Source organism: Molothrus aeneus, chromosome 7 (genome assembly GCF_037042795.1).
Source record: "Molothrus aeneus isolate 106 chromosome 7, BPBGC_Maene_1.0, whole genome shotgun sequence".
Classification (NCBI taxonomy): Eukaryota; Metazoa; Chordata; class Aves; order Passeriformes; family Icteridae; genus Molothrus; species Molothrus aeneus.
In genome coordinates, this window is record NC_089652.1 from 22,904,357 (window position 1) to 22,917,420 (window position 13,064).

General features: G+C 60.8%; 1 protein-coding gene across 2 annotated transcripts in view; it reads right to left on the bottom strand.

Moving 5' to 3' along the window:
• The window catches only part of ASIC4 (acid sensing ion channel subunit family member 4), a 28,889-nt gene that overhangs the window by 2,383 nt on the left and 13,442 nt on the right, over window positions 1-13,064 (bottom strand). The window contains exons 2-9 of one of the 2 annotated variants that reach the window (XM_066553619.1): window positions 2,563-2,707; window positions 2,267-2,394; window positions 2,017-2,176; window positions 1,561-1,617; window positions 1,313-1,466; window positions 826-917; window positions 435-514; window positions 12-116 (exon numbers count right to left, since the gene is read on the bottom strand). In XM_066553619.1, the coding sequence (XP_066409716.1) occupies window positions 12-116; window positions 435-514; window positions 826-917; window positions 1,313-1,466; window positions 1,561-1,617; window positions 2,017-2,176; window positions 2,267-2,394; window positions 2,563-2,707 (921 nt within the window). The remainder of the gene's footprint in view (window positions 1-11; window positions 117-434; window positions 515-825; window positions 918-1,312; window positions 1,467-1,560; window positions 1,618-2,016; window positions 2,177-2,266; window positions 2,395-2,562; window positions 2,708-13,064) is intronic. The other variant, XM_066553620.1, reaches the window with a different exon arrangement.

The following is a 13,064-nucleotide window of genomic DNA, read 5'->3' on the forward strand; positions in this document are numbered from 1 at the left end:
TGCAGGGGTACCTGGTCCTTCATCTCCTCCAATCCCAGTGTGGCGATGCTGCCTGAGGGCTTCTTCAGAGGTGGCTTGGAGCGACGCAGGACCCGGCTCACCTTATCTCGGATCACCTGGGTGCAGATGGGGGGTCAGACCTAGACCTGCACACAGGTAGCACTCTGTGTGCGCACACCCCAGTCTACACAGAATTGCTGCCTGCTCCCCTTCTCACCCAGGGATAGTGGGACAGTACCTTGGCCCACCACCCTCCCTGTCCTCAGGTCACTGAGGAATGCAGGGGGACCCATTCTCCTCCCACTGCCTTCCTCTGGGTGTTCCCTAATTTGGGAGCTGTTATAGCCCTCTGGGGTGGCCACACATTTTATGCCCTCCCCAGGAAGCCTATCTCTGTACCCACTGCTGAGACACATCCCTGAAGGCTAACACACCTCATAGATGTAGTCCAGGATCTCCAAGATGGTGAGGATGCTGGCACCGATGAACAGGCCCATCTGCCCCCCGATGTCCCCTGTGGAGGAGGAGGGGAAGATGGTCACCAGGAGATGCTGTGCAGCCCACTGGAAGCCGGGGGCGGGCCAGCAGGGCAGTGCCAAGGCTGCCAGATGGTGGGGCACAGAGCAGCCATGGGGGCAGGGTCAGCAGGCCCAAGGGTGTGGGGGACATGCGGGATAGGGGACAGTCAGCAGTGTTCCACCCTTCAGCCAGCCTGTGGCTGGCTGCTGCTCTGTGTGATTCCTTCCCCACCAGACCCTCATCCTCCCAGGGCTGGGACCCAGAGCTCCACGCCTTAGGGCCCCAGAGGAAGGTGAGGGGAGTCACCGAGAAGCCCAGCAAGGTCATAGGCTTTCTTCTGCTCAATGGCTTCGTAGTTGAGCGCCTCAAAGAAGATGTCCAGCACCAGGAAGTTCTCCCTGTGGGGACACCATTATGCTGAGCAAAAAGGGCTGGTCTGGACCCTCCTGCACCACTTCCCTCAAACCTCCCGTGTCACCCAGCCCTCCAGCTCTCAGGTGCTCCCAGATGCTCCCAGGGCCCTCATGAATATTTGGGTTGGTGCAATGGGGACATGGATGGGGCATGTCCCAGGCCAGGAGAGACAGTGGGGTGGGCAGGTGCTGGCAGGAGGGCTGGGAAGATTGGACAAGTTGGGAAGAAGCTCTAGTGAAAACACCCGTGCACAGAGGATGCTGCAGAAACCAAGTATGCCAGGACCCTCTCTCTGCATGCTGCCAGGAGTGGAGTGGAAGTTCCCCGGGTCCCCAGCCCCCTGCCTACCCCCTGGAATACCCCAGTGCTGGCAACTCACCGAATGTAGGTCTCGTTCTTGTTGTACTTGCGGGCGAGGTAGCGCGCTGAGCCCTTGTTGGGGATGCGGACCATGGAGATCTCCTTGCCATAGCGTGTCAGGTTGCACGGTGTGGGGCAGCTGCAGCGCTCCTGGCTGTCCTCCACTGCTGCATCTGGGGGCAGACACCCATTGGCACAGCCACAATCTCCAGCCCCTCCCTGGGGCGCTCGGCTGGCCCCTAGATGCCCACCCACTGCCGCACCTACCCAGCGTGTGGTCAGCACACTCGATGTACACATTAGGGGAGCAGATGGACTCATTGCCTGTGGAGAAGCAGGTGGTTGGGAGGGGGGGAGTCCAGCCAGATTCTGCCCCCCACTCTTAACTCACTCCCTTGGACGTAGTGCCGAGGGCAGAGTGCAGAGAAAATGGAGAAGAGTGACCCTTGGGTGCAGGTTGGTTGGGGCAGATGTGGCCCAGGTACAAGGCAAACAGGGAAGGTGCTGACCTGTGGTGTAAGGAGGATAGGACAGGGGCTGACCCAACATGTGGAGAGGATGGGGTGGTCCCTGGGTGGAGAGAGATGGGACCCGGGGAATCCTTGGGTACAGAGTGTTGGGGCAGAGGTGATCTTTGGGTGCAGACTGCAGGGAGTTGGAGCAACCCCAGCAGGACTGTTGGGGCAGTGGGGTGCCCCTAACACCATCATGCACACCCCTCACCTGGCATATGGACCATGCGGCAGTGGCAGCTCTGCACCACAGCCTCCTTCTCACACTGGAGGCGGCAGGCAGCGATGCTGTAGGTGTCATAGCCAGGCAGCAGCTGCTCCCCCTGCATGCTGGCCCGGCAGTTCCCCCACGGCTGTGGCAGGTAGGTGAGCTGTTGGGGTGAGAAGGGCATTGCTACGGGGCTGTGCTGGGCTAAGTGCCAGCAGGCACTTCCCCAGGGCTGTGGGGCATCCCGCCTTACCCGCTGCTCCTGGCAGGACACAAAGGTCTGGAAGCCAGGCGAGACACCAAAGCCCAGCTGATGGATATAGGGTGGCTCATCCTGGCTGTGGATCTGGACCCGGATGCCAGCTTCAAATGATGTCTCATCTGTGGGAGTACAGAGGTGCTGCATGCCTGCCTGCACTGACCCAGCACCTGCACCCCTCTGATGCCCTGTTTTATCCATAATCCCCTCACAAGGTGCTCTGCCTGCCCAGCAACCCTGCATCCTAGCACCTATCACCTGTGCCCTGCCTGAGCCATAGCCCCACTTACTGGTCTCTCTCCAGATGGGCAGGTACTCCTCCTGCTGGATGTCCAGCATGATCTCCAGCCCGTTGCCCATGCCACCTTGGCGGGTCACACGTGGATTCCTCCGATCCCCATTGAAGGTGTAGCACTTACCATAGCGTGTGTAGACCTGGGGATGGAGAGAGCAGTGGTAAGGGAGCAGGCAGGGATCTGGTCAAGTATTCTGCAAGAAGGATGAGGTCCAGAAACTCCTTTTTGATTCCATAGAGGTGATGGAAGGAAGGCACAGTCTTTCATGACCTTTGGAAAGGCTCATCTCAGCCTGACTCCTGACTGTACCATTCCTCCACCCTTGCTGGAGTGGAGGTGAAGCATCATTCCCAGTACCCATGGGGCAGCCTAGCTGTCCTGCACCTTCCAGGAGGGAACTCACAGGAGTGAAGTGCTGGGGGCCACAGCGCTCTCCCTGAAAGCGACACTCCACCAGCATGTCCTCGATCTGGTGGCCCAGGCGGTGAAAGAAGCTCTGCATGGTGCGCTCGGAGCGGCGGGGTGGCAGAAAGCGCGAGTAGTTGGCCAGACGTGTCAGCCAGGCACGCTGGTCCTCCCCCAGCACGGCCAGCATCTCGGGCACCAGCGAGTGGTTCTCCCGGGCCAGCCCCAGCCACTCTCCTACCGAGTAGAGGTCGGGCTTGGTGAGGTGCAGGAAGCGTGCCCGGTTGGGGTTGCAGAGGGTGACAGCCGGGAAGCGGAGCTGGGGTGCCCAGGCGAGGCGTGCGCGGGTGTGCACGGGGCGCGAGAGCAGGTGGTGCAGGCGGTCGGCGGTGCCGGTGGCCAGCAGCCCGGCGGAGGCCAGGAAGGCCAGGCTCCAGAGCAGGCGGCGCAGGCGGGACTGGGGCCGGGTACACATGTAGTGCAGCCCGGGGATCCGGGTGGCTCGCAGGATGCCGACAACGAGCTGGGGCGCACTGCTGTCCTGGGGTCGTGTCAGAACTTCCCCGTCCTGGCAGCAGGCAAGGGGCAGCGGCATGGCTGCATTCAGGGTGGCTCCTCTGGAAAGTGGGCTGCAGACTGCCCCTGAAGCTGCCCAGGGTCCCTGCTCCCCTCCAGGGATCTCTCTCTCCTGGGAGGCTTTTGCTCTGCACCTTCCTGGAGATGAACAAGGCAGGCGCCTTCCTGAGCTGCTTCAGTGATGGGTGAGGGGAGGGAGAGGAGGGGGTTGCTGCAAACACGCCTTTCCCCAACCTGCATTCGGGAATGGAAAATTCCTTCTCGAGCTGGGCTGGGACAGGGGTGTGTGTTGTCTTACCCCAGGCAAGCTGAACTGGCAGCCCCCAGCGTCCCAGCACGGTGGGCATCTCTGTCTGGATAGCAATGACCTGTCTCAGGCACACTGTGTGAACCCTGTGCCTAGGAATGTCATGCTTCAGCTCCTCCTCCTTGTCCCTTGCCATGCATTTCGCTGTCACCACAAAATATTGCCTGGACCTCAAGGGTCCCCAGTTGTGTCTGGGGGCTGGGGACTCTGCCCCACAGAGACAGGACAGTGACAGCACTGGGAGGCCATCACCTGCTGCAAGTTCTTCTTGGGACCTTGTCTACCTTGTACCTTGGTCTCCCTGTCCCTGGAGCTGGGGTCCTCAGTGCATCTGGGCCAGGTGGGGTGGGAGAAGCAAGACTGTGGGTCAGGAGGAGTGGAACCATGGGGTGGGAGGCTGCATGACAACCCACCTGCATCTGGCGGGTGCTTTGAAGTGACGGCGAGGCTGTGATCAGAGCGCAGCAGTGGCGGGGACGGGAGGTGGGTGTCTGTACCCAGCTGTCAGCGTGGCTGGCAGCGCCCCGACAGCCTGTCAGGCACCTTCAAAGCTCAGCACTGTACTCTCCTCAGCCTCTCATCTCCTGCTGCTGCTGCTTCCAGGCATCCACCTTTGGCACTCACCCAGCGTGGGCCGGCATGGAGAGGGGGTGTCCCTCATCCTCCACAGCTCCAGGACAAGTCAGGGCTACTGGGCCCAGTGAAGGGCAGCATCAGGGCAGGAAAAGGCCAGTGGTGGCAGAAGAGATTGGAACAAAGGGAACTCCTGATGACCTCAGCAGTGACTCCCCAGCACCATCCCTGCCACAGGCCTTGATGCCTGAGCAACACGTAACTATAGCCATGATGGGGACACGGCCAGGATCCCATCTGGCAGCTTGGTTACAGGTGCTGGAGGACTTCAGGCTGGTCAGAAGCAGGACAGGCCCCGAGGGGGACAAGCGGAGGCAGCGGGCAGCACCCAAGGGCGGCAGGGCCATGCAGGCCGTCCCTCCACAGGCCATGCCCGCCGTCCCTCCACAGGCGGTGCCCGCCGTCCCTCGCAGGCCGTGCCCGCCGTCCCTCCACAGGCGGTGCCCGCCTTCCCTACACAGGCGGTGCCCGCCGTCCCTCCACAGGCCGCGCCCGCTGTCCCTACACAGGCGGTGCCCGCCGTCCCTCCACAGGCCGCGCCCGCTGTCCCTACACAGGCGGTGCCCGCCGTCCCGTCCCTCGCAGGCCGCGCCCGCCGTCCCGTCCCGCACAGGCCACGCCCGCGGCGCCGGGTGCTCGGCGGGCGCTGCCCGGCAGGGGGCAGCAGCGCCCCGCGCTCCGCTGCCCCGCGCCCCCGCCACCCCCGGGCCCGGCCCGGCCCAGCCCCAAGGCAGCCCCTGAGCCTCGCCGGGCGGCTGCTTAGCTCTCCGGCTTCTGCTGCAGCCCCGCCACCGGCCAGTCCAGCGCTGGGACCATCCCCGCCGCGGACTCCCCGCTCCCTGCATGCTCGGGACCCTGTGGGTCACCCCACGGTACCCGCCCTGAGCTGTCCCCTCAGCGCTGTATCCCCGCAGCAGCGCCAGGACACGGCTCAGCCCTTCTCTGTGGGGCGGCTGCAGCCAGCTCGGCTCTTTGAGATTTATCGCGGCTTTGAGCGCCGGCGGCTGCCAGCCTGATACCATCAGCCACGGCACAACAGGGCAGCTTCTATATTAGTTTTCTTTAAACGGAGGATAAGCTCCCCAGGCTGGAGAAAATGTCATTTCTGTGAACGCTTCCATCTCGTGTCAGTTCAGACATCTCCGGGCGGCATGGCAATCACCCTGGAGGGGGTGAGGGATGGGGATGGGATGCAGAGGCTGGGGCATATGGGGACAGATCTTAGGGACAGGGACCAGTGTTGGGCAGGATTGGAGGCCCAGGTCCAGCTGTGGTGGTGGCCGTGTTCCAGGCAGGTGGGCATGGCTGTCGGGGAGGGTGGGGAGCAGGGGTGCCCATGGTGTCCAGCTGAGTTACTCACTTGTCGGCTACTGGGGTGCCGAGGCCAGCTGTGAAATCACACTGGTGAGAGCGCAGCGCAGTCCTGAAGGGCTTTGCCTTTCCAGCATGACAAATCCAATTAGATAACAGGGAGCGCGTGAGGAGGAGGAGGAGGAGGAGGAGGAAGAAGAGCAGAGGAGAGCCTGCCTGTACCAGGAACAGGATTTTCTTCCCGCAGCTGACCCAGAAAAATACCTTGCAGGACTGAAGCACACATGTCCAGCCAAGGATAGCAACTGAGATATGGGCCCTTGGGCACCTGGCTCTGCCTGCTGGGCACCCAAGCATGTTACAGTCTTAGGGCCAGAGATGCAGCATTCCCGTGTTACATGCCTGTCTCCTTGCACAGCCAGTGCATACCGGTATCCCCACGCCATGCTCTCATGCAGGGGAGACCCCATTAGGGAGGTAATTTCTTGACAGGATTCCTCATTTTCCTTTCTCTCCCATGGAGACACACTGACCTTGACAGAAATAGCTGCCTGCGCCTTGGCAGGCAGATCCCAGTCAGATACTGCTGGGGACCCCAGCATCTTCTTCCCCAACCCACACAGTTCTAGGGTCCCCCAAGTGCCCCCCACGCTCCCAAGACTTGCCTCCCAGCCCCCCTGCTGCAGGGAGCCTTTTGGGAGCAAGATGCTGACTGCCAGCATCCTCATCCTGGCTCATGCCAGCCCACCCGTGAGCACTGGGGGCGAGGACCAACATCAGGCATTCCCAGTCCCCCATCCCCAGTGCTGCCAGCCCATTGTGCCAGCCTCGGGCTGATCCCAGCTCATGCAGGTATTTCCATGGCTTACACGGCTCCCCACGGTATTTAGCCTCTGGAAGACGACGTTAAACATTGCAGGCAGTGACAAATCCTGATTGCTCTGAGAAGACAAGAGGCCGCACTAAGCTTCCAGCCAAATGTTTTCATGCAAGGGGAACGAGCTGCAACATGCGTGGTGCCAGCGGGTCCTGCTGCTGTGTGCCTGGGCCACCCAGCCCTGTTCCCACATCCCCACTGGGACAGCCAGCCCTGTTCCCACATACCTGCAGGGGCATCCTGCCCTGCTCCCACATCCCCACTGGGACATGCAGCTGACAGGCAGGCCCTGGGCATGGGCACACCACACAGGAGCAATCACCCCAGCGTAGAAGCACCCCTGAGAACAGTCATCATTGGGGCATAATGGGGATGGGGACCGGAATGGGAGGACACCGGAGTGCTGCCCACCTGGACCTGGTGGGGATGCCAGCCCAGGGGTAACCTTGAGGGGCATGTCCAGGTACCTAAGCCCAGAGAGCAAATTATCATGAGCAAGGCTGTGGCACAAAGGAAAGCAGCCTCCAAAACTGGAAATGCTGTTTCCTGCCTGTGTGCAGGCAGCTGGAGCACAGGGATGTTCCTGGACAGGAGACATCGCACAGGAGCCGGAGCCAAACTGGTATGACACTGGTAGAGCTGGGGCAATGGCACACCCACGCACCCTGCCTCCTGCTCTGCTCCTGCCCCACACTGTGGCCATCCCAGCTCTGCTGGAGCCCCTCCCCATGCCAGAGGCCCCCCCTGAGGCAGCCCCCATCCCCACCAGCCCACTCCCCCCGCACAGCACAGCCAGCCCCGCCTGGGTGCCCCGGGAGGGAAGCCGCAGCGCTGACGCCAGCATTACAACTGCCCGGGATATGAGATCCGCTTGGATTCAGCAATTTCAACTCATTTCAAGCCCGATTCTGCAGCAATTTTCTGAGCCAGTGGGATGTTTTTGCCACTGCAAACGTCCCTTCTCATGCATGGTCACACCATTTCCTTTCCCCGCTCCCAGGAGGATTTGGGGAACGGTGCCAGTTTGGCTCGACCCCAGCTCTGGCAGTAGCACAACCATCTCCCACACTAGCAGCCCCTCAGTGCAGCCCCCTGCCCCACAAAGAGCTGCTGGGATGCTTCCTGCAGGACACACGGCCCTGCATATGGGGTCTGGGGCTGCTGCCTCCACGGGGCACCAGGCTCTGCATCCTCAGCCCAAACAGAGCAGGGCACCTTAGGCACAGCACACACAACTGATGGTTTAGGCTTCTTGTTTCCCCCATCCTGTGAAGGACTAAGCTCTGGAATATCTCCTGCGGCTCCCTGATCTACCTCCAAAGAAAGAGGGAAAACAGTGTGGGGCAAGGTGGTCAGAGGCTGCTGCAGGCATATCCCAGAAAGGCCAGGACCCCTCCTGCCACTGCAGCTGTGCCTCTCTCTGTGCTACAGGACAGCCCTTGCCAGCTGAGTCCCCTTGGCTAGGCCTGAGCCAGCAGTGGAGATGTGGGCGTGTGGGGCTGGCAGAGCCCCTTTCATGCCAAGCAGGCTCGCTGCTGGAATACCAATAGCTCAGCTGTGCTGCAGGCTGTGCTGCTGGCCAGCCAGAGCAGGGGGAGACACCCCAGCCCCGGCACTGGGCAGGGCAAGCATGTCACAACCAGCCTTCTGCATCAGGGACAGTGTGTAACCCATGTCCCCAGGAGCAGGTAGGATCTAGGCCAAGGCTTCCTGCTCCTAGTGGCTCCGGAGCATAGGGATGCAATGCAAGGCAGAGGGGTGCACCATGCACATGGGCAAGGACACCCTCCTGGAATATCTGCCCCAGTACTGCCAGTGGCTGTTAAAGCAGGGGGATGTTGGCACCATCCAGCTTTCAGGATCAGCACCTGTGACAGCATGCCCAAACTCGTGTGCCAGAGAAAGACCTTTCTCTGCAAACCATTGCCTCAGGAGTCCTGCCCTGGCCAAGCCAGAAGCTGGAGAGAGCTGTGTTGTTCATGCCACATGGAGCCAGGGTGGCTGTGACACAGAGGGGAGTAGCTGGGGACCCCAGCTCCTCATCTCTTGACTTCACTGCACAGGCATGGCAGCACACTGCGCACACATGACAGCTTGTTGTAGCAGAGAAAAGTGCCATCATGTGGTTGTACTTTCTACTCCTGCTGCTCCTGGGGGGAATTTGTCCCAGAATCTCACTCATTTCCAACCTAAATTTATTCACAGCCAGTTTTTACCATTTGTTCTCATGCCAGCATTGTCCCTTAGCTTAAATAGCTCTCTTTCCTCCCTTGTGTTTACTCCCTTGATGTATTTATAAACAGCAATCCTATCCCCTCGCAGTCTCCAGCCTGCCAGCCTTCACGTGCCAATTGCTTCTGGTTTCCTCTCCTGATTCAGCCTCTGCCTGCCTGCACAGCCCGGCTGCCCAGCACAGCATCAGGTCCAGCTCCTCAGCCCTGCCTGCCCAGAGCTCGCACACAGCTCTGCCCCTCATTCCACAGCAGCCATGGGGCAGCATCCCAAGCCGTTTGGGACTGCTGCCCCAGCTGGGGCTAGCCTGCTCCCTGCAGATCTCCTGGCAGCTTGTGCTTTCATACAGCTTGTTTTCATTGTAAGAATCCACCAAAAGCGACACCTGGGCAGGTGAAGGAGCCAACACCAAGGGAATTGCAGAAGATGAAGTGCCAGTGGCCAAGGCATGCTGCAGTGCAAGGCAGGGATATGAGGAGGAGGGCAGGCAAGAGCAGTGAAATGAGGGGGCAGGGGCTGGGGAAGTCCAGTTCATCCTGTTAGCAGCCAGAAAACCCCTCTGAGTTGCATAGCATGCTGCCCACCTACCCTGGTTTCTCCCTTAGTACAAGTGGGGTGCTGGAGCTGCAGAAGGTTTCTGCCCCATGTTTCTGCCTCCTGCTTCAGGAAGTGCTCAGGGTCCCCACGGGAAAGACTGCACCAAAGCTACACCCCCAAAAATGCCACAACGAGTTTGTCGAGCTGCCAAGACTTGGCAGCTTGGGTTTGGAGTGTGCTGAGCAGCATTCCTGCCATCCCTCTGTGCACCCTCCGGCGCTCTCCAGCCGGCTTCCCACCCTCAGACACCCCCGCGCCAGGCACGCTGCTCCTGGGCACACAGCACAGCACAGCACGCTAGGGATAAGCACTGGGATGGGCTGCAGCTCAGCCTCCCTGCTGCAAACCCAACAAAACACTCACATACACGGACAGCAATAATTATGGGTTTGGGTAGCGGGCTCCCCTTGGCAGTTGGAGGAGATCCAGCACCAGGCACGATACTGTGCAGACACAGCTGGCCCATGCCACTTGTCCTCAGGACCAGAGAAAGATCCCCAGCCCTGTGGTTTCACAGAGATGTAGCATTGAGCCCACACGTCTTGCAGGCTGGAGGAAGCAGGGAACATCAAGGATACCCGAAAGCGGGGTATGCAATGTCCCCGGGGCTCCTTTGTGGAGCTTAGGCAGCCTCTGTTCTTCAACTGTTGTCACCTCGCAGGAACCCCAGTGCCTCTGCATGGTGCTGGTTGGGCGCTGGTGGGTTTTGGCTGCAGATCCTGGGCACCCCCGGCCCTGTCTTGCTCTCCTTCGCATGCGGGGCCCTGCGGGGATGTGGCCCCGCATCCCCCCTTGGCTCCGCGGGCAGCGCATCCCCCGGGGACCGCTTCTCTTTGAAAGCAGCCGTACAGGGAGCTCTGCCGCCCGTCCCCAAAGGGTTAACAAGCAATTTCCTTTGCTGACAGCTCGGAGACCGTTCTCTATCGACTGCGGGAGAATAAGAGGGGAGAAGCAGCGAGATAAAAAGGCAGCAGAGCTGGCACCGCCTGCTTAATCCCAGCGTTTAATCTGCTGGGGCAGCGCAGGCAGCCTTATCTCGCCGTCCTTCTGCTGCTCCATCTCATTACTGCTCCCACGGCTGCCGGGAGATGGGGGAGCTGAGCCGAGGAGCGGGGCCCGGGGCAGGGATGCCGCCTGCCGCCCCGCTCAGCAGCCCCCGCTCCTGGCACCACCGCACCCCTCGGAGCTCGGCCGGAGCGGGGGGAGCACACGCGGGGATGGGCACTCAGCCTGCGCCCACGAAGCATGCTGCTCACGCCAGGCGCTGTCACACGGCCTCGGGGACACACTGCCGGTGTCACACACTCAGTCACACGTTTCCTGATCGCTGAGCTTCGGTGGTCCAGCCAGCACGATGCCCAAGCCCCCATGGGCTCATGAAGGATGCAGGGCTCCATGGGACAGTGCATGTAGAGCACCCTAGGGTCAGGACAGCAGCCAGGGCAATGCCATCTTGTTCTGCATCTCCACTCTCACCCATCCAGGTATCCCCCTGCCGAGTCCCAGACCAGGCCCGCTCTTCCCACCAGGCACACCATGGCCATTGTCCCTGGGACACACCGGCCTGGACCTGGCAGCTCCCGCTGCCTCAGAGCGGGTTAGGCGGGAGAGGAGGGGGTCCCTCCAGCCGTGTCATTTATCTGTAAATCCACAGCACTGACACGGTGAAGATGAAGCCTCTGCTCTTGCCGGGTTGTCATGGGGGTTATCCTCCTGCCTACGGATGGGTTTGCACTGATAAGATTTATTGTCACCCTGGCGGAGGTGCCAGCACCTCTCTGCCTGCTGCTCTCGCAAGGCTGTGCTGCCTGCCGGGGAGTGTTGTGAGGGGGATGAGCAGCACCTCAATGAGCAGTTGCCAGTAGAGTGGGTCCCCAAACAGAAGGAGAGCCAGACATGACCCTCTGCTCCCTGCTGCCGGGGCTGATGGGCTCCCTGCCCACCTGTTGCAAGATGCCTCACACACTCTCTGACCATTTCAGCAGGATGCAGGGGATACTGGTCCCTGAGCTGGACCATGCAGAGCAGAGGACACATCTGTGCTGCCACAGATTTGCTGACAGTGCTGGCATTGCAGGTCCTGTCACAGCTCGGCAGCTTTGCGGCGCTCCTGCACAGTGTGAGGTGACCGGGGCTCATGGGGCTGCTGGGGCAGCCATGTGTGCAGCCACCACAGGCAATATGGCCTGGGTGGGGAGCAGGGGGCAGACTGCATCCTGCAGCCTGAATTCAGCACCAGAAACTGGCAGGGTGGCTATGGGAACCAGGGTTTCATGCACCCCTGTGCTCCAGGGTGACATGGGACAAGCAGGAATACCCTCAAAAGGGGAACTTGGCTCCAAAACACCCTGCTGTGCCATGATCCCTCACCCGCTCCCTGCTGCCTGCCCCCAGGCCACGCTCCCCACCACTGATTTCCCTGGGGCCAGCAGGGATTGCCCTGAGCCACCTGGTGCAACCAGGCAGGGGCTGAACCAGGCTAAATCCCTGAGCAGCAGGAGGGGTAGCCACCTGCCAGCATCCTCCCCATCTCTGAAGGCACCACATAAGCCCCACACAGCTCTCACACCTCCCTGCCCCATCCAAACTCCCACCTCTTCCCTTTCTCCTCCCCTCCAGCCGCTGACCCCCGACACTGCTGTGGGCTTTGCTCTCTCTGACAACATGAATTTGACTCCAATATGTCAGAACTGAAGGAAACAACATGCAAGCAAACAGCCTGAGTGAGCCCTGGATGTACCCTCCTCCTCAGGGCCAGGGATGCACCCCCTTCCTGGGGCCGAGAGGCCAGTGGGGATGATGGTGCAACCCGACAGCACACAGGGAGTCCTAGTGAAGTGGGGTGATCACAGCTCAGTGGGAAAGGGCTCCTTAATAGCTGAGCCCTTTTAGCAGAGATTAGGGAGCTGCACTGCTTTGATCTTTGATTGCCAATTTGCATCTTGAAGGCGCTGGGACCTCATCCAGCCTCAGCGCAGCCCTTTGTGGTTATCTCGTGGCTAATGGATTTGTTCTTAATGCCGGAGCGTGCAGGCTAAAGGCTGATTAAACCCTCTCCGCGGCGCTAAATCAATGGAACAAACATGATAGGGGTTGGCTTTCCCCAGCCTGGGTGCTCCTGGGCAGAGGGGCTGATGGAGAGAGCCCCCGCACCCGGGCACTGACAGGGGATCCCTCCTTGGGGCTGCCGGCAAGGGGAAGAGCTGCGAGTACTGGCAGGCAGGGACAACCTGCAGCCCATATCCTTCTGTCCCTGTCGTCCCCATTGTCTGCTCTCCATGGAGGTGATGGGCTGTGTGTCTCAGGACTCCCAAGGCATCTGCTTCTCCTGCATGTTTGGGTCACATTGCCCATGGTCCTTGGCACCTGCAGGAGCTCCTCAGTTGTCCTCTTCAGCTCCTCCCAGGTCCCAGGGCTTGCTGTGGGAGCAGGGACAGGAATGGGGGAAGGCAACCTGCCCCTGAAGCTGGGGACCTCCTTCTCCCCTCTTTACACCACTTTGTCTCCCACTCAAAGGGGAGCAGCACTGGCAGCTCCCACCTCCTCTCTTCAGACCAT